This window comes from Ambystoma mexicanum, chromosome 2p (assembly GCF_040938575.1).
Source record: "Ambystoma mexicanum isolate Mex_15411 chromosome 2p, UKY_AmexF1_1, whole genome shotgun sequence".
NCBI classification, from domain to species: domain Eukaryota; kingdom Metazoa; phylum Chordata; class Amphibia; order Caudata; family Ambystomatidae; genus Ambystoma; species Ambystoma mexicanum.
The window spans coordinates 843,288,359-843,308,215 of NC_090923.1; the positions used below are offsets into that span (position 1 = coordinate 843,288,359).

General features: G+C 46.3%; 1 protein-coding gene across 1 annotated transcript in view; it reads left to right on the plus strand.

Moving 5' to 3' along the window:
* DHX34 (DExH-box helicase 34) overlaps positions 1-19,857 on the plus strand; it is a 1,224,470-nt gene that overhangs the window by 290,515 nt on the left and 914,098 nt on the right. Inside the window, exons 4-5 of the mRNA XM_069644554.1 lie at positions 17,081-17,335; positions 17,720-17,822. Coding sequence (XP_069500655.1) covers positions 17,081-17,335; positions 17,720-17,822 — 358 coding nt within the window. The remainder of the gene's footprint in view (positions 1-17,080; positions 17,336-17,719; positions 17,823-19,857) is intronic.

The window sequence follows — 19,857 nt, forward strand, 5'->3', positions numbered from 1 at the left end:
ACAACTAGCAAGCTCACTGCGATTGTTGCTCTGCATCAATTCCTTCATCCTACTCGTCTCAATACTCAGGTGGTTTTGGGAATTGCAGACCATTGATGGTTTTCGTTGTTTAGCCTTTTGGAATGTGCTTTTACAAACTCCCCATGATAAACCAGTTCCATACAAAGGGAAATTGGAGCTTGTGCTATTTAGGGCAAAATGGCAGATTGGTCTGTATAATCTTAGGAAGAAGATGGTTTACTTTCCCTAAATGGGGGGAATAGACATATGGCAATAGGCCATTAGGCTATTGGCTATTAAAGGGTCTTTTACATGGGCAAAAAGGGGATACCATTTCTCATCGATTGAAGTCATGACATCTCCCCGGTAGTTGTCTCCTTCCATGTGATCCTTCCTCACGTAGCTGTCATCAGGATCAGGTAGCGGCTGAGGTCCCCTGGCCACATGGGAGGAAGGCCCTGCCGGGAAATCTGCAGTGACTCCATGGGATTCATCAAAGCACGTATGCATTTTCTGCCCCAGACGTGTCTTAACATTACCTTTGCAAATTACAAGCCTAATGCAATACAATCCATTGCAAAATGCAGTTTTATTACAAAACCCTGAAACCCAGTCAATCCCTTCCTCCCAACCCAGTTTTTGTCTGCCCTTGCTACTTCCTAAAAATACAGTTCCCTGTTTAAACCGCAAGGAGGAACATTGCTTGGGGTTAAGCCTCCCACCAACTACCCCAATGGAGATTTGGAGTTGTCTCTCCTATCTGTAAGATTAGATGCTGCATGGTTCAGAGAAAAATTATGCAAAGAAATCTATTGTGACGAAGCCAGGGAATTCGGACTCTCTTCCCAAGGGGGAGCTTCCCCTTTTGCCACTAGTGAGGTAAGCCCGCTAAGCCTAATGGCCTCTAGGAGACAGGGCAAGCATGATCCGTCTGCGGGTGACACCCACCCTTAGAGGACTGGTCATTCCTTAACAGGGGTATGTGTTATCCTCCCTTGTCCCAGGCAGCCAATGGTTTTTGTGGCTATACGGGAATTGCATCATACAATTATGGAAATGTTCATAAAGCGGTAGGTGGTATGGTTTCTGACCCTTAATGTTGCCCTCATTATGTGAAATGCAGGACCAATGGGCTGTTCCATCTTTCCCTGTGAGACCGACCAAGAGAGCGAGTGCAGGAGTGAGGCATCAAAGCCTGCAGAGCTGATACAGAGTCAGGAAGCAGACCTATGCAGACAAGTGGAGCGCAGAGGAGCGAGAAAGCCCACAAAATGCTGCTCCTTTGAGCCAAGCTAGCGAAGTTCAGCCCCGCCTACAAGAGAAGAGCGTCAACCGCACAAACCATATGTTATAGGCTGGGGTTGAAGCCCTGTCACAAACTGACAGGAAGCACCGATGCCCATGCTGTGATGCGAAAGAAGAGGAACCGGATCCACTGTGCCTCCTCCCACGAGGGGCGCCACTGTAGCAATCCAGGTACACAGTGTGTTCAGGAAACCGGGAGTAGGGCGGGCAGACCCACAGAACCTAAGCTGGGGTGAGAAGGCAAACAAGCCCGAGAAGGGATGAAGCACTAGATATTCCAATCCAGGGCAAGTGCTCATATACCCCAAACTATGGTGAGCAGACGAGCAGCCCAAGATAGTCTGAAGCACTAGATAATCCAAAATGTGGTGAGGCCCCATATACCCCAAGCTAGGGTGACAAGACGAACAGCCAAAGAGGGGCTAAAAGACTGAATGGCCTGAACTGGGCTGAGACAACAGATACCCATGAGGGGATGCAGAACTGGTGGGCCACCAGAGCAACCCCAAGAGGTGCTGTGCAACCGGAGACCCCAGGTAGGGGTTAGTGCCAAAGCTGTTCCGCACTAAGCCGTACAAGGCCCCTCTACCCAAGAACATTTGTATGGACTTTACCTTACAGAACACTAGAACTTAATAGCAGGCCAGGGGGCATAGCTACTCTGTTTATTCCATTGCATTCCGAGCGGGAAGCCCCCAGGAATCTGTTTTGTTGTTTGAACTGTGAATCAGGCAAAAGGCCACAAGGCATTGGCTGGTAACCAGTCTGGGATCCTGATTGGGGCAATATACCTTTCACTAATCCTGGGACTGTCTAGAGCGAGTCATAAACCATCCAGAGATGCATCAGTTGGGCAAAAGGTCCTAAGAAATTTTCTAATTTAATTAGATTTTATTTATTTTTTGCTTTTTAGGCGCTTATACAGCAAGTAAAATACTGTTTAAGCACCCACAAGGTGAGAGCTGGAACCAGAGAGTGAAATACATTTAATACAATATTTAATAAGAGCAGTGGAGGGAAAAGATGGAAGGACGAACCTACTATGCTGTGTGAGTATTCAGAATGGTTAAGTGCAGCAAGAAAAATGGCAGAGGGCGTAAGTGCAGGGGAGTCAAGCTCATGGGTGAGCCACAGATGAAGTGCTTGGATTGTTGAGTGCTACATGGCCAAGGACCACGTTAGGTGTAAGTGTGAATCCCCGGGGTGGAAGGTGTACCAAGGCAAGTACTGAAGGTAGACAGGAGCTGGGCCCATTGGGTGTGGGAGGTCAGGGATCCCGAGGATGCATTAGGGTCAATGACACCAATCACAGCATCTGTGGGATTAGCAGAGAAGAGAAGATGGGAATGAGGAGGTGAAGAGGAAGGTCTTGAGCTTCTGGAATTTAAGAAAGTCCTGTTCAAGGCGCAGAGGCAGTGGGAGGCTGTTCCATAGGAGGGAGCCAGGTGAGGAAAGGGATCGACCAGCTACCCTCTGCATAGCAAAAAGCTTTACCCATAAAGAGTTTGGGCCAGAGGAATGAAGTGGTCTATAGGGAGAGTATTTAATAAGATAAAGTTGAAGATAGTGTGGCCCCCCGGCCCCGACAGCCTTGTGAATGATGCAGGGGGATTTGAATTTAGTCTGTGCAGCAACCGGGAGTCAATGAAGACTTTTTAAGGCAGGAGAGATGCAGTCCCTGGGCTTAAGGCCAAGAATAAGTCTTGCTGCCCTATTCTGGATTAGCTGGAGGGGGTGGCAGAGTGGAAGAAGGTAGATTCAGGAGGAGGCTATTGCAATAGTCAAGCCTAGAGAGAACCAGGGCCCCGGTAACATTGAGCCTCTGTGGGGAAAGTGAGAAAAGTGAGAATTCCTTTGAGAAGGGAGAGCTGAAAGTGGGACTTCTTGGCAATGTCCTAAGTGTGAGGGAGGAAGGCGAGAGAGGAGTCGAAGATGACTCAAAGGTTTCTGGCTTCAGAAGAACGAGCCAGGGGAGAGCCCAAGGAGGAAGGCCAGAGTGAAGGGAAGGAGGAGGGAGCACAGGTCCCGATGGGAAGGATCTCAGTTTACAGGCATTGAGGCAGAGATCATTGGAGGTGCAGGTGCAGCAGGACTGGATGGCAGATAGGCAGTCAGGGATGATGGAGGGTGCAAAAGGGTCAGCAGGAAGTTTGAAAAAGAGCTGTGGGTCATCTACATAAAACTGGAAGTTGAAGGAAAAGAAGGAGTTGAGGCATGCAAGCAGAGCAAGGTGTTGTTAATGAACCAAGGTTAGAGGATAGAACCCTGGGGGATACCACATGTGGAGAAGGAACTCGGAGAGGAGAAGGTGCCCAAGATGACTTGAGAAGAGCGGCCAGTAAGGAAGGATGTCAGCCAGTCTAGTGCCCAGTCTGACATACCAAGGTTATTGTGGAGCCTTTGTATGCGGATGGAATGGTTGACTGTGACAAAGGCAGAGGAGAGATCGAGAAGGATGAGGACAGCAGGGTAGTTGGAGTCCAGAGATGCAAGCAGTTCTTCACAGGTGTCCAGAAGAGCAGTTTTCGTGCCTCTGGATGCTCGGAATCCAGATTGATGGTCGTGGAGACCATAAACAAGTTTGGTGTGTGAGTTGAGTTGGGGCAATGCCAACTTCTCCATCATCTTCCCTAGGAAGGGGGGGATGGATATAGAGCAGCAGTTGGCAGGGCAGGTAGGGTCTGCTGAAGGTTTTTTCAGGAGTGGGCGTCACAAGGTAGTGCTTAAGGGAGGAGGGGAACATTCCAGTGTCAAAGGTGATTGCAGAAATCAGCGAGTTCAGGGGCAAGGGAGTCTATGTTATCCTTGATGGTTCTAGATGAGCAGGGGTTAACCTGTTTAGAAAAGACCTTCATGGAGCAGATAAATCTGGTAACTTCTTGAGGTGAGACAGGTGAGAAGCAGGAGGCAAGGGAGGCAAAGGGGTGGGGGATGGGTTGGGAGGGTGGCTAGCAAGGGTGTTCAGGATTCTCTGTGGTTTGGTCGCAAACTGTGTAGCCAGTGCATGGCAGAGGGCCTGGGGAGGGGGCGAGTGCGGACAGGTTAGGTATCTCCTTGCAGATCTTAAAAAGTTCAGCTGTGTTGTTGGATGCACCAGAAACCTGAGTCTGTGTGTGGGCTCTTTTCCTGGTGCGGATGGAGAGTCTATATTGCCTTTGGAGCAGGCGGCAGGCCAGTTTATCATAGGGTGAGCCAGAGGTTTGCCACTTCCCTTCCTCCGCCCTGCACTTTCGTTTCAGGGCCGCAAGTTTGGAGTCGTACCAGGTGTTACACTTAGAGGCAGGTTTCAGGTGGATCCTCATGACTGGGGCAAGAATGTCAAGAGTATTGGTGATGGAAAGACGTAGGTTGCGGAGAGCTGAGTCCGAGGTAGTATTAGAGGTAGGGAGTGAGGGGGAAATGAAAGTGGAAGCGAAGGCGGTATCTGACGCTAGTTTCATTGGGCGGATGTTAGTGAACGCGGTTGGCAAGGCTTTTTGTGGGGCGGTCAGAAGGCCAAAGGGACCCTGGTGGGAGGAGAGGAGAGAATGATCTGACCAGGAGAGAGGGGTGACTAGTGGAGGGGAGAGAGAGAGGTCCGAGTGTATGAGGGTGTCCAGAGTGTGTCCAGCTGAGTGTATTGGCCCAGAAGGGAAATGGAGAGGGCAAAGAGAGGTGCAGAGGTCAGTGAAGAGAGTAGATGCAGAGCCAGCGGAGTGTTTTTGGATGTTGAAAGCACCCAGGAGGAGGAGATTGGAGATGGATGAAAGTAAGGAAGAACAGAAATTAGCCTAATCTGAGAGGAACAGGGTGGTGGTGCCTGGAGGCTGGTAAATGGTAGCAATAGTCAAGGTGGGGATGGGAGAGATGTCCAACTTTCAAACCAGGCTTTCAAAGGAAGGGTAGTGCTAGGTGGGTAAGATGGAAGCAGGAACCCACTCGAGGAAGATTAAGGCAACCCCCCCACCAGTGCCGTGAGATTGAGGCTTGGAGATGATTTTGAAGCCGTCAGGGAGGAGGGAGTCAAAAGCAGGGACTGAGCTGGCATTCAAAAGCAGGGACTGAGCTGGCATTGAACCATGCCTCGGTAAGAGTGAGAATGTTGAGGTCAATGTCTTCAAGAAGGAGGCAGATGTCAGTGGAGTGTTTGTTGGCTGAGCGGGTTTTAAGAGTCGCCAGATGTAGGAGGTCTCTGCCTTTGAAAAAATTCTGAGGTGGTGTACAGGGACGTGGTACACCTGTCAGAGGAGGTAGAGGGAGAGTGGTAGGGGGAGCTGCAGGAGAGGGAAGGAAGTTCATGAGAGAAGGCAACATCCAGTCAAAGAGAAGGAGGTTGGGTTGTGGACCCTGAACCAGAATAATGCCTGTTTGATGGATATTAACGAAACACTATGAGGATGAGAAGCGGGCCAATCGAACTTCCCATTGTGTTCCACCGTTAATGGTAGAGGATGTGGAAAGAGAGAGAGTGGAGATGAGATGGGGGGGTCCATAGATCTGGAGAGGGGACAGAGAAAAGGATATCAGTGAAAACCTCTCCGTAGGAAGCGATGATGTAGGTGTCTGCGATGGGAGTCTGTGGTTTGCACTCAAAATGTCTTTTTTGTTCTTTTTCTACCAAACTTGGTGAGAGAGGGAAGATGGGTGATAGTCTAGCAGTTAGAGAAAATAGGAGAGATGGAGAGAGCCATAGGGGCAACAGAGGATAGTTGAGGAATGAAAGAAGAGGGGCTGCACAGCACAGCTCTAGCTAAACTCACCAGGTGGCCTAGTGTAAGTAGTCACAAAGGCATAAATGCAATCCAGAAAGGAAGAGTATCAAGAGATAAGAGGTGCATAGATGTAAAATGTACACACAGCCTAAAATCAAATTTTTAAAGAGGCATAGATGCAATGCAAGAGAGATGCACAGATGTAAAATGTACACACAGCCTAAATGCAGTGATAGGAGATAGTATTGGCAAAAATGGCAAAGTACAAATGCAGAGTAGAAAGGTTCAGTAGGATTGGTGAAGGTGACAATGAAAGAGTACAGTCATCGCTCACTTCAAATAATGCAGGGAGCATAGTAGTCCACAGATCTAGTCTGGAGGCCGAGGCATAGTTTGTGGGGAGCATTCTAGGCCTTCCTCTGCCCGGACAGGCTCAGACAGAACCATAGATGTGGGCCTTGGGAAGGGCCGGCTAAAGCCTACTGGTGCCCCTCTGATAGGCCAAAATTAGGGCATCCCTGCTCAATCGCAGTGCGCAAGGCGGGAGCTGGAAACCACCAAGGCTTCTGCCTATTGTGTGCAGCAGGTGGCGGCCATGTTGGAAATGCCATGAGGAGTCCCGGGCACTCTTGATAAACACAGATTGTATCAACTGAGTCAGACAGCCTGCTCCATGCAGTGCTTTTGCCCCCAGCAGTGTGACAAGGCAGTAGATGGGCCAGCCACTAGTAAAAAGCACATTCACATTTTTGCAATTCGGTTTTTTTTCTCAAAAATAAAATATTTTCGATTATTTTTCAAATTATGTCCATACTGCTAATGAGTGGACCTGCATGCTCCTATAGTGATGCAGTGCTTCTACCGCAGTGTTTCATCCTCAAACGCTCTGCAAGAGGATTCGTCCTCTCCTTCCTTAACAGGATGTTTTTCCTTTGTAGTGGTAGGGCTATGATCAGCTTGGGTCAGATTTTCTAGACAGCAGTCAGACTTTGTTTTGTACGACATCCTGACATGCACTGTTTTTTCTTCCTTTTCTTTCTTGGCATAGGCACTGGAGTCACAGGACTAGTGCAGGGTTTTGGGAATATAATAATGTGCCTGAGTTAAACAATAATCAGTTGTCCATCTCCTGATTCTGGCATACCACACTATGTTCTACTGGGGTATCAACTGGTCTGGGTCATGGCACCACATTTTTGAAGAAAACAAAGTCCACAAGATTGAATGTAGAAGAGTAGCAGTGAACAGAGACAGTGTATTACAATGCAGTGAAATGTACAAAGTCCCAGTATGTCCCCTTCTAAACTTCTCACAAAAGCCTAACCTCCAGCTGTCAAATTACATTGTTTATAGAGTTCGCTGATGAATTAAATTCATATCCTTATGAGCTCACTAAGCCTTAAAAGATCTACAAGTCATGGGAAGATGTGGTCTCTCACCTTGAGGAAAAAACTCTGTCTTGTCCAGCTTCAATTTCCTCTGCATATGCCACTTCCTTTGTCACATAACTTGGACATTCTTGATATGTTCAGACCCTGCAGTAAACTTGCGGTTTACCTAACTACCTTTTCCAACACTTACTGAGAACAATACTTTTCCTTCCTCGGTTCATAGTCCCATCATTATACCAAAAACCTCACCATTGCTCTGGTCTATACCTCCTTTGAGCTCCAAGATCTTCAAGCAGAGTCAGAACTTTTCATTGTTTGTCACCCTAATGACTGAAGCTTCTCAAAATTATATGTTAGAGTTCCAGTTCCTCTCTCTCATCCAACTTCCGCTCTATTTCACTTCTCCCCTTCCTCTTGAAACTCCCAAAGCGAACTGTCTATTCCCAAGCCCCCCTCCTGTCTCCACCTGCACTCTCTTCTCCCACCACTCCGTCTGGTTTTCAGCCTGCGCACTCCACTGAAACCGCTCTTATGTATGTCTCCAATTTACTTCCCTTAGTATCTCAAGTTCAGTTTTTGCCTGGTTTGGGTCCTACCTTTCTGGTAGCCTGCACTCTTTGTCTTGGGCTGGCTGTCTTTCTTCCCTGTGCTCTTTTCTATATGGAGTACCCCAATGACTGTTCTTTGTACCCTATAGTTTTCCCTTTATACTATCCCCTTTTCGTCCTTAATTTCCTCTTTCAACTTGTCCTGTCACTTCTTTGCCGATGATTCCCAAATCTTTGTCTTTGTTTTATGATGCTCTTCATACTCTTGTCTCCGCCTATCTTTTCTGCCATCCAGTCTTGGATGTTTTTGCTCTTTCTCCATCTTTACACTTCTATAACAGAGTTCCTCTTCTTTCTTCAGTTCTCTCCTTCCCTCTTGCCTCCCCTTCTGTCCTTTTCCCCTTCTCAGCTTCCCTTTTCTCCTTCTACTCGGAAACCTCAGTTTACTCTTTGACTCTTCTCTCGCTTTTTCCTCACAAATCTCTAACTGCATGCAGCTGTTGCTTTCTTCTTTTCAACCTTCAATGCGCCTATCCTTTTCTTTCCTTCCATGCTTCCAAACTCCTTTGTGGCCTCCCACGTATTCCTTATCTTTTGATATTTCCAATATCCAGCTTAGCTGTTTCTGATTTTCTTTTTTCAGTGGTGGCGCTGTGCGTCGATGCCTGTCGACTCAATGTCCCCTGGGGGCCGCCATCTCAATGTCAACTTCACTGATGGTATTTGTTGGCTCAGTTCTGTTTTACCGCGCTAACGATTCGGATACGGTATGCTTCGTTCCTTGTGAAGAGAAATATTCAAGAAATCTTTGAAAATCTTCGACAAACTTCGAAAAGATGGCTTCGTCATCAGCGTCTTCCACTCCGAAATTGGGTTTAAAAAAATACTGTGTGTGTGGTTCAAAGATTTCCGTTACGGACCCCCATAGAATATGCTTGTGGTGTCTCTGATCCGCTCATCCTTCATCGGAGTGTGAGGACTGCCTGTCCATGACGTTGAAAGCCCTGAGAGAGCGCAGAGGGAAACTTGCTGCAGGTGGGACCCATGAATCCCCTTCGGACGAATCTCCTTCGGACGAGTGGGGTGTTTCTCCTCGTCGTAAGAAAAATAAACGATCCTGATCGCAAAGTGGTTTTAGACATTCGAAGAAAAGGCAGCATAGGTTGCCATCTTCAACGTCTTCGAGTTCTCTCCGGAACGGGTCGTATGCCCAACTAAAACTGCCTCAACAGATGAGTGGCAAGAGTTTAGGCTTAAAATGATGGTGTTCAAGAATGCGGCCTTGACTCCCTTGACTATACTCATAAGCCATGCTCTGGTCGAAACACCTGATGAACATAAAACTCCTCAAGAGCGAGGAAATGTCCCTTCGAGGACTGAGTCGACGCCATTGGCCCTGAAAGATGCGTCATCAATGGCATAGGCCGCAAAAACACATGGAAAAGCATCAACGCATCGAGTTTCAAGCTCCTCAATGCTACAGGCGTCGAAGTTGTCGACACACCCATCGAAGCCCTCAACGTCAAAAGTTTTGATGATTTCAGCACCTTTGTCGACAAATATTATGACACCATCGGGTACTATGGAGAAAACATATACCCCTTTGCCTAGGGCTGACATTTTCAAGTCACTTGCCATTAATGAGGACACAGAGCAATCTTCAGATTACTCTAGACCTTTTGGTCTCCACTATGGTACGCCATCAGTCCCTGAGGCTCTCATTTCTGAAGAGACCAGAATAAATTCTTGAATATTCAAGAGTGCCTGCATGATGTCAGTGGTTTGGACACCTCACCAGAGGTAGATTTTGGCAGATCAGATCGTCTGATCATGCAGAGGTTACCTACAGGCAGTTGATGTCAAGGGTAGTTGAATATATGGGATGGGCTAGACCAAGTCCAGTTTTTGAATAAGATGACTTGACTGACATTCTAGACAGGAGACCTCAGAAAGACACAATTGTTCCTTTCAATGCAGCTTTGCAAAAGCATGTAGCTACCAATTGGGATGTGCCTGAACTCAATGCGGCTGTCAATAAGAAGCGGACTTCTAAATACAGGGTATCAAGCAGTGATCCCATTTATTTATTGAATCACCCAACTCCGGAGAGTCTAGTGCTACAAGCTGACCTCTCAAACACTAGACAAAATGCCTAACCTTCTATCCCTCCTGATAGGGATGATAAGCGTTACAACGCTCTAACCAAAAAAGTTTTTTCGGCTGGAAGTATGGCCCTGAAGTCGGCAAATGCCATGTGCACGTTGGCAAGGTTCACTCACACCCTTTGAGAGTGTATATCCATGCCGGCTGACCATATCCCCGAAGGGAAGATCAAGACTGTTTTTTAAACATAGTCAAGGATGGAAAGGACTCTGTGTGAATCCCTCCAGACTGGTCTCGACTCCGCTGACAGTATCAGCAGAGCAATGGCGGCTAGTACAGTAATGCACAGGTTTGCCTGATTGAGAAAGTCAGGATTTGCACCAGACATACAATCCAGACTGCTCAACATGCCCTTTGACAGCACTCATTTGTTCGTTAGCAAGGCTGATGAAAGTTTGGAGGAATTGCAAACTTCAAAGGCAACAGCCAAATCCCTTGGTGCTGCGATTAGCCAACCTCCAAATCGCCCCACAGGTAAGCCCTGGAGGGGTAGTTCCTTTCATCACTACGCCACATTTGGAAGAGGCAGTGGACAGTAAGTTCAAAGAGGCCAAAGAAGATTCCCCCGTGGTGGACAGGGAAGAGGTACGAAGACCGCCTCAACAGCTGCTACTTTGCCATCAGCCACTGCATCAGTTGCCCAGGGTTACTGCCTTCCCTTTCTAAAAAAGCCTCAGAGTCATCCACCAGGGAACAGCTCGTTCAGAATTCCAGATCCGCTCCTTATGCAGGAAATATTAACCCTGCTAGAGCAAGGTGCTATAGAACCAGTACCTGTAGAGGAGAGAAGCAAGGGTTGATACTCCCCGTACTTTCTAATTCCAAAAAAGGACAGAAGATCGAGACCCATCTTGGACTTAACAAACTTGAACAAGTTCCTCAGGAAGGACAAGTTCACAATGGTTACTATTTTTCAGATCCTTCAGGCCCTCCAGCTTCAGTATTGGATGGTATCATTGGACCGCCAGGATGCTTACTTTCATGTGCCGATCCATCACAAGCACAAGACAGTTTTGGCTTCTGCCATTTGGGCTAACCTCCACCCAAAGGTTTTCACCAAGTTGATGGCGGTGGTGGCAGCAAGTCTCAGGAGAGGGGGAATTCTTGTTTACCCCCTACCTGGATGATTGGCGATCAGGGCCCCCCCCCAACAGGCCCTGTAACATCTCAGCTCTACCTGTCACTCCCTTCACCGACTGGGCTTCTCCCTCAACTTCAAGAAGTCTCACATGATACCATCTCAAAGACTTCAATTCATTGGACCAGTCATGGACGCATCCCTGGGAAAAGTCTCGTCACCAGAAGGGAGGGCGCAAGACATTCTGCGGATGGTCACCAAATTCCTGAGTTCCCTGCGTCTTCCGGCCTTCGACTTTCTAAGGTTGCTCGGCCTCATGGCATCCTGCATTTTTCTGGTGCCAGAGGCTCGCCTGAGAATGAGATCCCTCCAATGGGCTCTCGGGACTCAGTGGTCGCAATTCTCAGGAAGGATGTCAGACCTGCTACAGATTCAGAGCAGAGTCTCATGGGCCCTTCGGTGATGGACCTGCCAGGAGAACATTTTGAAAGGAGAACCTTTTTGGCAACCATGTCCAGAGAAAACAGTAGTGAAGGACGCCTCACTCACATGGTTGGGAGCCCACACCAACGATCTGATAATCGGCAGTCCTTGGTCTCCATCAGAGTCCAAACTACGCATCAACCTTTTGTAGCTGAGGGAAATCAGACTAGCGCTGAAGGCCTTTCTGCAATCTGTACGGGGAAAGAATGTCCTGATAATGACGGACAACACAGTAGTCATGTACTACCTGAACAAAAGGGGGGGTGTAGGATCACTACCACTGTGCAGAGAGGCAATGCAGCTCTGGCTCTGGGCAATTCAAGAAGGAATCTCTCTATTGGCAGTTCACCTAGCGGGAGAGGAGAACATGGCGGCAGACTCTCTGAGCAGGCTGAGCACAGTATCCCAGGAGTGGGAACTAGCTTAGGATGTCCTTCGCCCTTTGGGGAACCCCTCAAGTGGATTTGTTTGCGACCAGTGTCAACCGGAAGTGCAAACTATTCTGCTTCAGGGAATTTTCCCCAAGAGGAGCTCTAGGAGACGTGTTCATGGTGGACTGGGAATTTCCACTCCTGTACGCGTTTCCTCCAGTCCCCGTCATTCCTCAAGTCATCAGGAGGTTAAGAAAGCTCAGGAAATCCATGATCCTAATTTCTCTGGATTGGGCCATGAGGACGTGGTACCCAGACCTTCTGGACATGTCCATCTGCCCTCCAATACGTCTTCCACAAAAAGAGGACTGTTAGGAAGAATTCTCTGTTTAGGCTGAATTTCCTAACCTAGTGAGTCCCCCAGCAGCTTTGCTGCATTTTCTGGGGTTTATTTTTTTCTCCTGCCAAGAGTGAGACTCTTTTACCCTCACTCTTGGACATGACTTGAGAGAGTTTTCTGTGACTTGCTATGTGCTTATGGGCTAGGGGGTAATTTTCCCCATAGGCCATCATTGGTTTTTGAATGTGTGTTACACAGCACCCTCAGTGCAGTAGCACAGGGGTGTCCTAGAGACCCCCAAACATAGATTCCACACCCTGGGACTGACTACTGTCTCCCTGGGTCTGTAAAGTTACCATTGACTTTACTAGTCTTAACTTAGGAACTTAACCAGTACAAACCATCTTACTGTGGAAGTACTGGTAGGGGCAATTAGATTGCCCCTGGGTCTGTTATCGAGGGGGTACTGTCCCGTCCCCCCTCGCCGAGTTCTGGCTGGTGGCAGTGGATACCACGGAAATATTCCACCGGAATACTTCCCAATGGGATTTCCCATTGTTTTTGATGCACCACTTTTTGGTGCAATGTTAAAGATACCGCCGGTTTATTTAATTAATATAAATTAACCGGTTGGGATCTTTTGCCGGAACTCGCCGCCAAAATGGCGTCTAGGTTCACTTCAGTAACCCTGAACCCGAGTCGAGCCTTTGTTCCACTTTTGGCGGGCTTCTGCACAGAAGCCCTCCAAAGTGGTGCCATTCTGTCTGGGTACCACAGGGGGTGTGGGAGGGGGTTTAGGCACCCTGGACTGAGTTGCCTTGCCAACTCATGTCACACTCTAGTGTGATTGGCCCAAGTGGTGAGCCACCCCGCTCACCACTTAACATGTTTGAGTGACAGCTAGGCTGTATGAATGGGGGTTTGCTGCATAAAAGCAGGGTTTTTCGGACTGGTTCTTTAGAAGTCGCCACAGGACCTAAGAAGCCGAAGAGGGAGAAGCCGAGCCGACCTGCCAAGACGACACCACCGGTGAAGCCCTGCAGAATCGTCTCACCACTTTTCCCGACGACAGAGGAGATCTCCCGCCGGAGAGTCTTCTTCGCTTAACTGGTGGGGACAACCAGTTGCTGCCTTCTTTTCGCCGTCCTGAAGCATCTCGTGGCCGCCTTGCCTGTGCCAAGCACCCCGGCAACCGGGATACCACTTTTTACCTCAACCGCGAAAGAGGGGTAAAAATCCTTTGTGACCGGAGAACTCCACGGCTGGCCTCATCCCTGGTAGTGCAACGACCTGCAGCTTTCCTCTACATCGAGATCACCTCTTCCTCGGGACGACGCCGCGACTTGCACCCACTACCAGGAACGACTACCACCGCTGGAGGAATCTTTCCACTTGTAAAGGTACTGTGTTCCGCCCGGCCTCCCTTGCCACCGATTGTACGGGGTAGATTTAGCCCTCGGCTCTCGAACTTGGGTAGGTCTGGGACACCCTAACTAAACTTTCCAGAACCGTAGTAAAACCTTTTTACCCACCTGCAAAGACTTGTGACATTGTGTGATCTTGGGCACATTTTTCGCCTGGCTCCCTCTAAAGCGGGCCCCGAACTAATTCTCCTTGTTCCACCCTTGACTGTCTTTGCTAACCTTATGTGAAAAGTGTTTTACCTTACTGCTCTCTTTATTTCTACCTTTTCCCTCCCTTTTGGTAATACTTGTTGGAGTACCATCTAACGTTAAGCGCTCACCTCTGGTTGGAAATAAGTGGTGTTAACTTAGAATTGTCCAACAAACGATTAGGGATGTACTTATGAGTAATAGTAACTGTGTTTGACTTTCTTACCTTTTCTAATGTGCTAGTGTAATTTATGAGTGTACCTTTAATAAATAAGTTTATACTTTTACACCTAGCTCTGGTCAGTGTTTGCTTGTGCTATTGTGCCTCTGTACCTATTATGTATCCTCTGTATACTGTCTAACTCTTCTTGAGGGAAGTCTGGCTGCTCAGCCACAGCTACCACAGTGAATCTGTGCTGTGCAGACTGCTACCAAGTGGGTTTACTGCCAACACCTGTAGTCTTAAATCTTTTACAGTGGTCCCAGAGGGAACTGCACAGGTTTCTGCCTAACAAGGACCTTCTCTCGCAAGAGAAGGGTCAGTTTCTCCATCCAGAGATCATGAAGCTCAGCCTTCACGCATGGTTTCTGAGAGGTTGAGATACAAAGATTGGGACCTCCCGAATGATGTAATGGAGATTTTGCTTTCGGCCAGAAGGTCAGCAGCTAAGTCTTTTTACTGCTGCCATTGGAACAAATTCTGCAGCTAGTGTAGAGATAAGAATGTTGAGCCATTTGCATGTAATACACCTATGGTGTTATCCTTTTTGTTACAGCTAGCTAATCTGGGGCTCCAGATTGGTACTATTAAAGGATATCTTGCAGCGCTTTCTATATTTAAGTGCACTTCAGAGGAAGTTTCTTACTTCAAAATCCCTCTAATAATAACATTCCTAAAAGGATTGACAAATGTTTTCACTCCAATCGGGATCTCAACTTGGTGTTGAAATTCATGATGTGTGCTCCTTTCGAGCCTATTCACTCCTGCCTATGAGGCTTCTAACTCTGAAAAACATCTTCTTAGTAGCCATTGCATCTGCCCGAAGGGTGAGTGAGCTTCAGGCTTTATCCTGCAAGCCTCCTTACACTGTTTTTTATAAGGATATGTGAAACCCATCTTTTTGCCCAAAATTGTTTCTAAATTCCATCTGACTCAGAAAATAACATTACCTTCATTTTACCCTCCTCCACACCCTGGGAAGGAAGAGGAGAGGCTTCACTGGCTTTACCCTAAAAGTGCACTAAGCTTCTATATCACCAGAATGGCAAAGATACGACAAGATGACCAATTGTTTGTTGGCTACTCAGGCCACAACTTGGGTATGGCTCTCACCAAACAGATATTATCCAGATGGATAATACTGTCAATATCTGAATGCTACAGACTGGCGGGAAAAGATCCTCCAGAAGGCCTTCGGGCTCATTCAACCAGAGGCATGGCGACTTCTTCTGCATTACAGAGGGGAGTACCAATAAAAGAAATGTGTGCGGCTGCCACATGGTCGTCCGTACATACTTTCACCAAATATTACAGTTTAGACTCCTTCAACCCGGGAAAGACTATTTGGTAAAGCAGTGTTGCGTTCTGTGCACACAGATCCATGAAAACTACTAAATTGTCATAAAAATGCTTTGGGAGTCTATCAAAAGATAAGGAATACGTGGGACGACACAGTCTATTCGAAGAACAAGTGACTTACCCCTGGTAACATTCTCCCACATATTCCTTATCGCCCCTCCCAACATACCCCGCAGTAGAATTTCCTTTGTGATTTGCAGTCTTCGCTCTCTCAGGATGAGGAACTGTCAGGTATGGGTTAAATCATTTGTAAAAACAAACTGAAGCCAGCGGGCGTTGCACGTGCTAAATATACCTTCACTGACGTCGACATCGAGACAGAGGCCTCCGAAAGACATCGAGTCGACATGCCTCGACGCGCAGCGCTCCCTGCTGAGAAAAGTTTTCCGAAGCAGCTAAGCTGGATATTGGAATTATCAAAAGATAAGGAATACGCAGGAGGAACATCCAGTCGAGAACATTACCAGGGGTAAGTAACTTGTTCATCTCTCTTATCCTTTCTAGGATTGACTGTTGTTCTTCTCTCTTAATTGGTATCCCTGCGTCCTGCCTCATCCCCTTCAATTTATTTACAACTTGGCCATTTGCCTTCCCTTCTGTCTTCCTCCTCGGGCCTTGATTGCTACCTCATTATCTGCATCTATTATACCCTTTGAATCTCAGCTTTTGTTTCATCTATTTCCTTTAAAAACCTTCAGTGCCTTGCTCCCTCCTATCTTACTTTCTTCATCTACTTTTATTTCTCCTCTCGCTCTCTCTGCTCACAATCCGCTTTCCATTTTGTTGTCCCCAAACCTCCATGTGCTTCCTCCCATTTCTGTTGTATCTCATTATTGGCCCTCTTTCACTGGAATGCTTTGCCTCTTGCTCTCCGCTGTTCTACTACCTGCCATATCTTTTGTACTCGTCTAAAAAAACCTCTTCTTGCATCGATGTCTGATTCCTAGCCTTGTTTCTGCATTTTTGTTACTGCTTTACATTGTTTGTATCTTTCCATTTTATGTTTGGCACTTTGACGAAAACCCTATAAAAATAACAATAAATACAATTACAATACACAATGTAAAGTCCAACCTAAAATGAAGGAAGCGGCATGAAACAAAGGAATTATTTTATACCCTAACAAGCCAGTCCTAAAAATAAAAGTGCACACGTGTCTACCATCTACAAGCTTTAAAAATAGCAGTGGATAGTGGTATGTTCAGGCAGTAGTATTATCCTTATTATTATTTCAGCACAGCATCCATTGATTGATGTGGACATTTGACTTTGGCCAGTTGTATTTTTTTTTTTATTGTAATTTGAAATTAGTAATGTATTTGGCCGTATATTTATTTATTTATTCCGGCTTTGTTTGAAAAAATATGTACATATTTAACTAATTGGGAGATATTCACCTTCAAAATGCAGGCCTGTTCTGTCAGCCTAACAAGTGACACTATTAATCAATGCACATTGTTTAAATGCCTTATTTTTTGCACAAGATTACATTTTCTGTTTCTGCTGTTTATCTGCTAGGTCATTTACCAGCCAATCCCACAAGAGGAATCAACTTCAAAATCTGAAAAGTTGGATCCCAGACCATACTTAAGAGTAATACAGGCAATTGATCATAAATATCCACCAGAGGAGCGAGGTGATCTTCTCATCTTCCTCAGTGGCATCACCGAGATCACCACCATCCTTGAAGCAGCGCAGACATATGCCTCTCACACCAAACGATGGATCATACTTCCCCTGCACAGCACACTTTCTATTGCTGAGCAAGATAAGGTATTCCACAGTGGGAAATGCTGTTTACAACATCTTTGACTTTAAATCTTCATTTTTTTTGTTCTCTTATTCCATTGAAAGCACTTACAAAGAGAAATACGACTTTAGGCAAGTGAGAATTGAGGCTGTGTGATTTTGATCAAGTCCCCTTTAACAATTGTGGTCTGTTCTTTGACCTGGAAAAGTTCTGATCATTGTGTTGTCTCTTTTTTCGAAGCTTTCATTTGGTGATCGAACACTGTATTTTACTGTGAATCTTTCATTTTATTTTGTTGTGTGTGACATGCAGCATCATAATTGTTTTTAATTATCTATGGTGAAAGGTAATTTATGTGAATTAAAACATTTCAAAAACATGAATATTTGTATACATTAATATTGTAGGTTTTTGACATGGCCCCACCAGGGATTAGGAAGTGCATTATTTCTACCAACATTGCAGAAACATCTGTCACGATAGATGGTGTGCGCTTTGTATTGGATTCTGGTAAGTGTGCCATTTATTTAAATTCATTGAATCTAGAGCTTTCTGGTATACAACATTTTCAAATGACACCAAATGTCTAAAAATATCCTTTGATGCAAATCCGATGTTAAAATGCAGCAAGTGATTCTTGTATGTAGTTTTTTTTGTGGTTTCATAGTGCCATGTACTTTTAATAGTCTGTTGCAGAGGGTTTCTGGTTTCCTTTTGTTGGGTAGGAAAAAGTACATTTTCTGCTATTGTTCTTCATCTTGCATTTCATTTAACAAACATACTCCTATTGTCCCCCGTTTTCAAGTTATTAACGTCATTAGATGATGATTTCCCATCAAAGTCCTTCTGATACTAAAAACCATGTGAAAGTCCTCTGCATCTTGCACAATCTTTGTACGACTGGCATAGGTCAAGGGATCAACAGAAGATAGAGGTCAAGAATCGTGTGTGGGTCCTCCTTATCCTAAAATAAAACTAAGAGATTAAATTTGACTACGGTCAAAATTCCTTCTTTGACCTTAGTTCTCTGCCCTTCCCTCTCTGCCTTAGGTTCAGCCTCCCTAATGGTCTTTGGGATTATGCATTTATTTTTTGGCTGCAATGTCTTTCATGTCAGGATGTTGCTTGTCCCCATCTCATCTTTTGCAGATGACTTCAATAATACACCAACTCCCAGAGACAGTTCAACGTTTTTTATTTGTATTTTAGCAGTGGGAAAATGGCTATTCATAGCTCTCAAATCTCTCTAGTAGAAGAAGGCCCCGCCCGAACTGAAGTGTCCATCAATCCCTAGCTGATTATTGTGATCTGTAGCCCTTGCTATCTAAACAACTATCTGTCTACTGGTGTTGTCCTAAAGGCTGAAGCTTTTTGTAACTAAACTTCCTCGGGGAACAAGCTATGGTTTCCTATACGTTGGCTTACTCCCCAGGAATAACTAGATGATTATGCTTTTGCGAAACCCAGGTCTTCACCCTCACTGTTCCTTCCCTGCCTTGATATTCCTCTCCCTGAATCTATCTACCACTCACCCTTTGCTTCTAATTTCTTTCCATACTCTATTCTCCATCTCCCCTCACTCCCACTCTCTCTACTGTCCCTCCAATGGTCCTCTCTCCTCCATCTTTTCACTGCTACTCTGCTCACACTAAGGTTTTCCCTCCATTCTTACTCCTTACCACTTCTTCTCTCTGCACACTACTCCTCTCTCCTCTCTACGCACCACTACTCTCCCCTCTCTGCCCCACTACTCTTCCCTCTCTAAACCTCTATTACTGTACTCTCTCTATATACCACTACTACTCTCTCCTCTCCAACCACTACTCCTCCCCCTCAACAACTACTCCTCCCACACTTTCTCTTTCACTCACTCAACTTCATTCAATCCCTACTCTCACCTACAACTCCACTCACACACATGCCCATTCACTTCCTCTCCCCAACTAATACTTCAACTTGCACACCACCTGTATAATCCTCCTCTGCTCTGTCCTTAATCCACTTGGATCTCTTGGTCCACCTACATTTCCTTTGACCTTACGAGATGAACTCACAATATCATATTTCCCTCCTACTGCCCTGCTCCTTCCCATCTGATGTCCCACCAAACTGGTTCCACCATCCAATATTTGCCTGTTCACCCCATAGGCGATAGACATCACAGGATACAAAATGGCTTCTAAACCCCACCCTGTTCTCATGTGCGAGTCTACTGCGTTTCAGTAATTGTTGCCTGTGGTGGTGCGTTACATCATTAATCCACTCGTTGGATGGGATATCAGTTCTTGGATTTCCCCAGGTAAGCACAATTTCCTGTGACACTCTATGCGTACAGTCTTCGGCTGCTTCTTTACTCCGCTGCTTGATGTAGTTCCCCAGGTCACAGGGTAGGCTCTCTTCTGAGCATTACTGGTTGATATTTTAGGGCTCCTCGTCACTCCAGATAACTTTGGTGTGGTCAGCAATGGTTCTTTTGAAAGCTGGGGAAAGTTGTTTTTCTAAAAACAAACAAAGACTAGCCACATCATGCAAGACATTGTGTGAC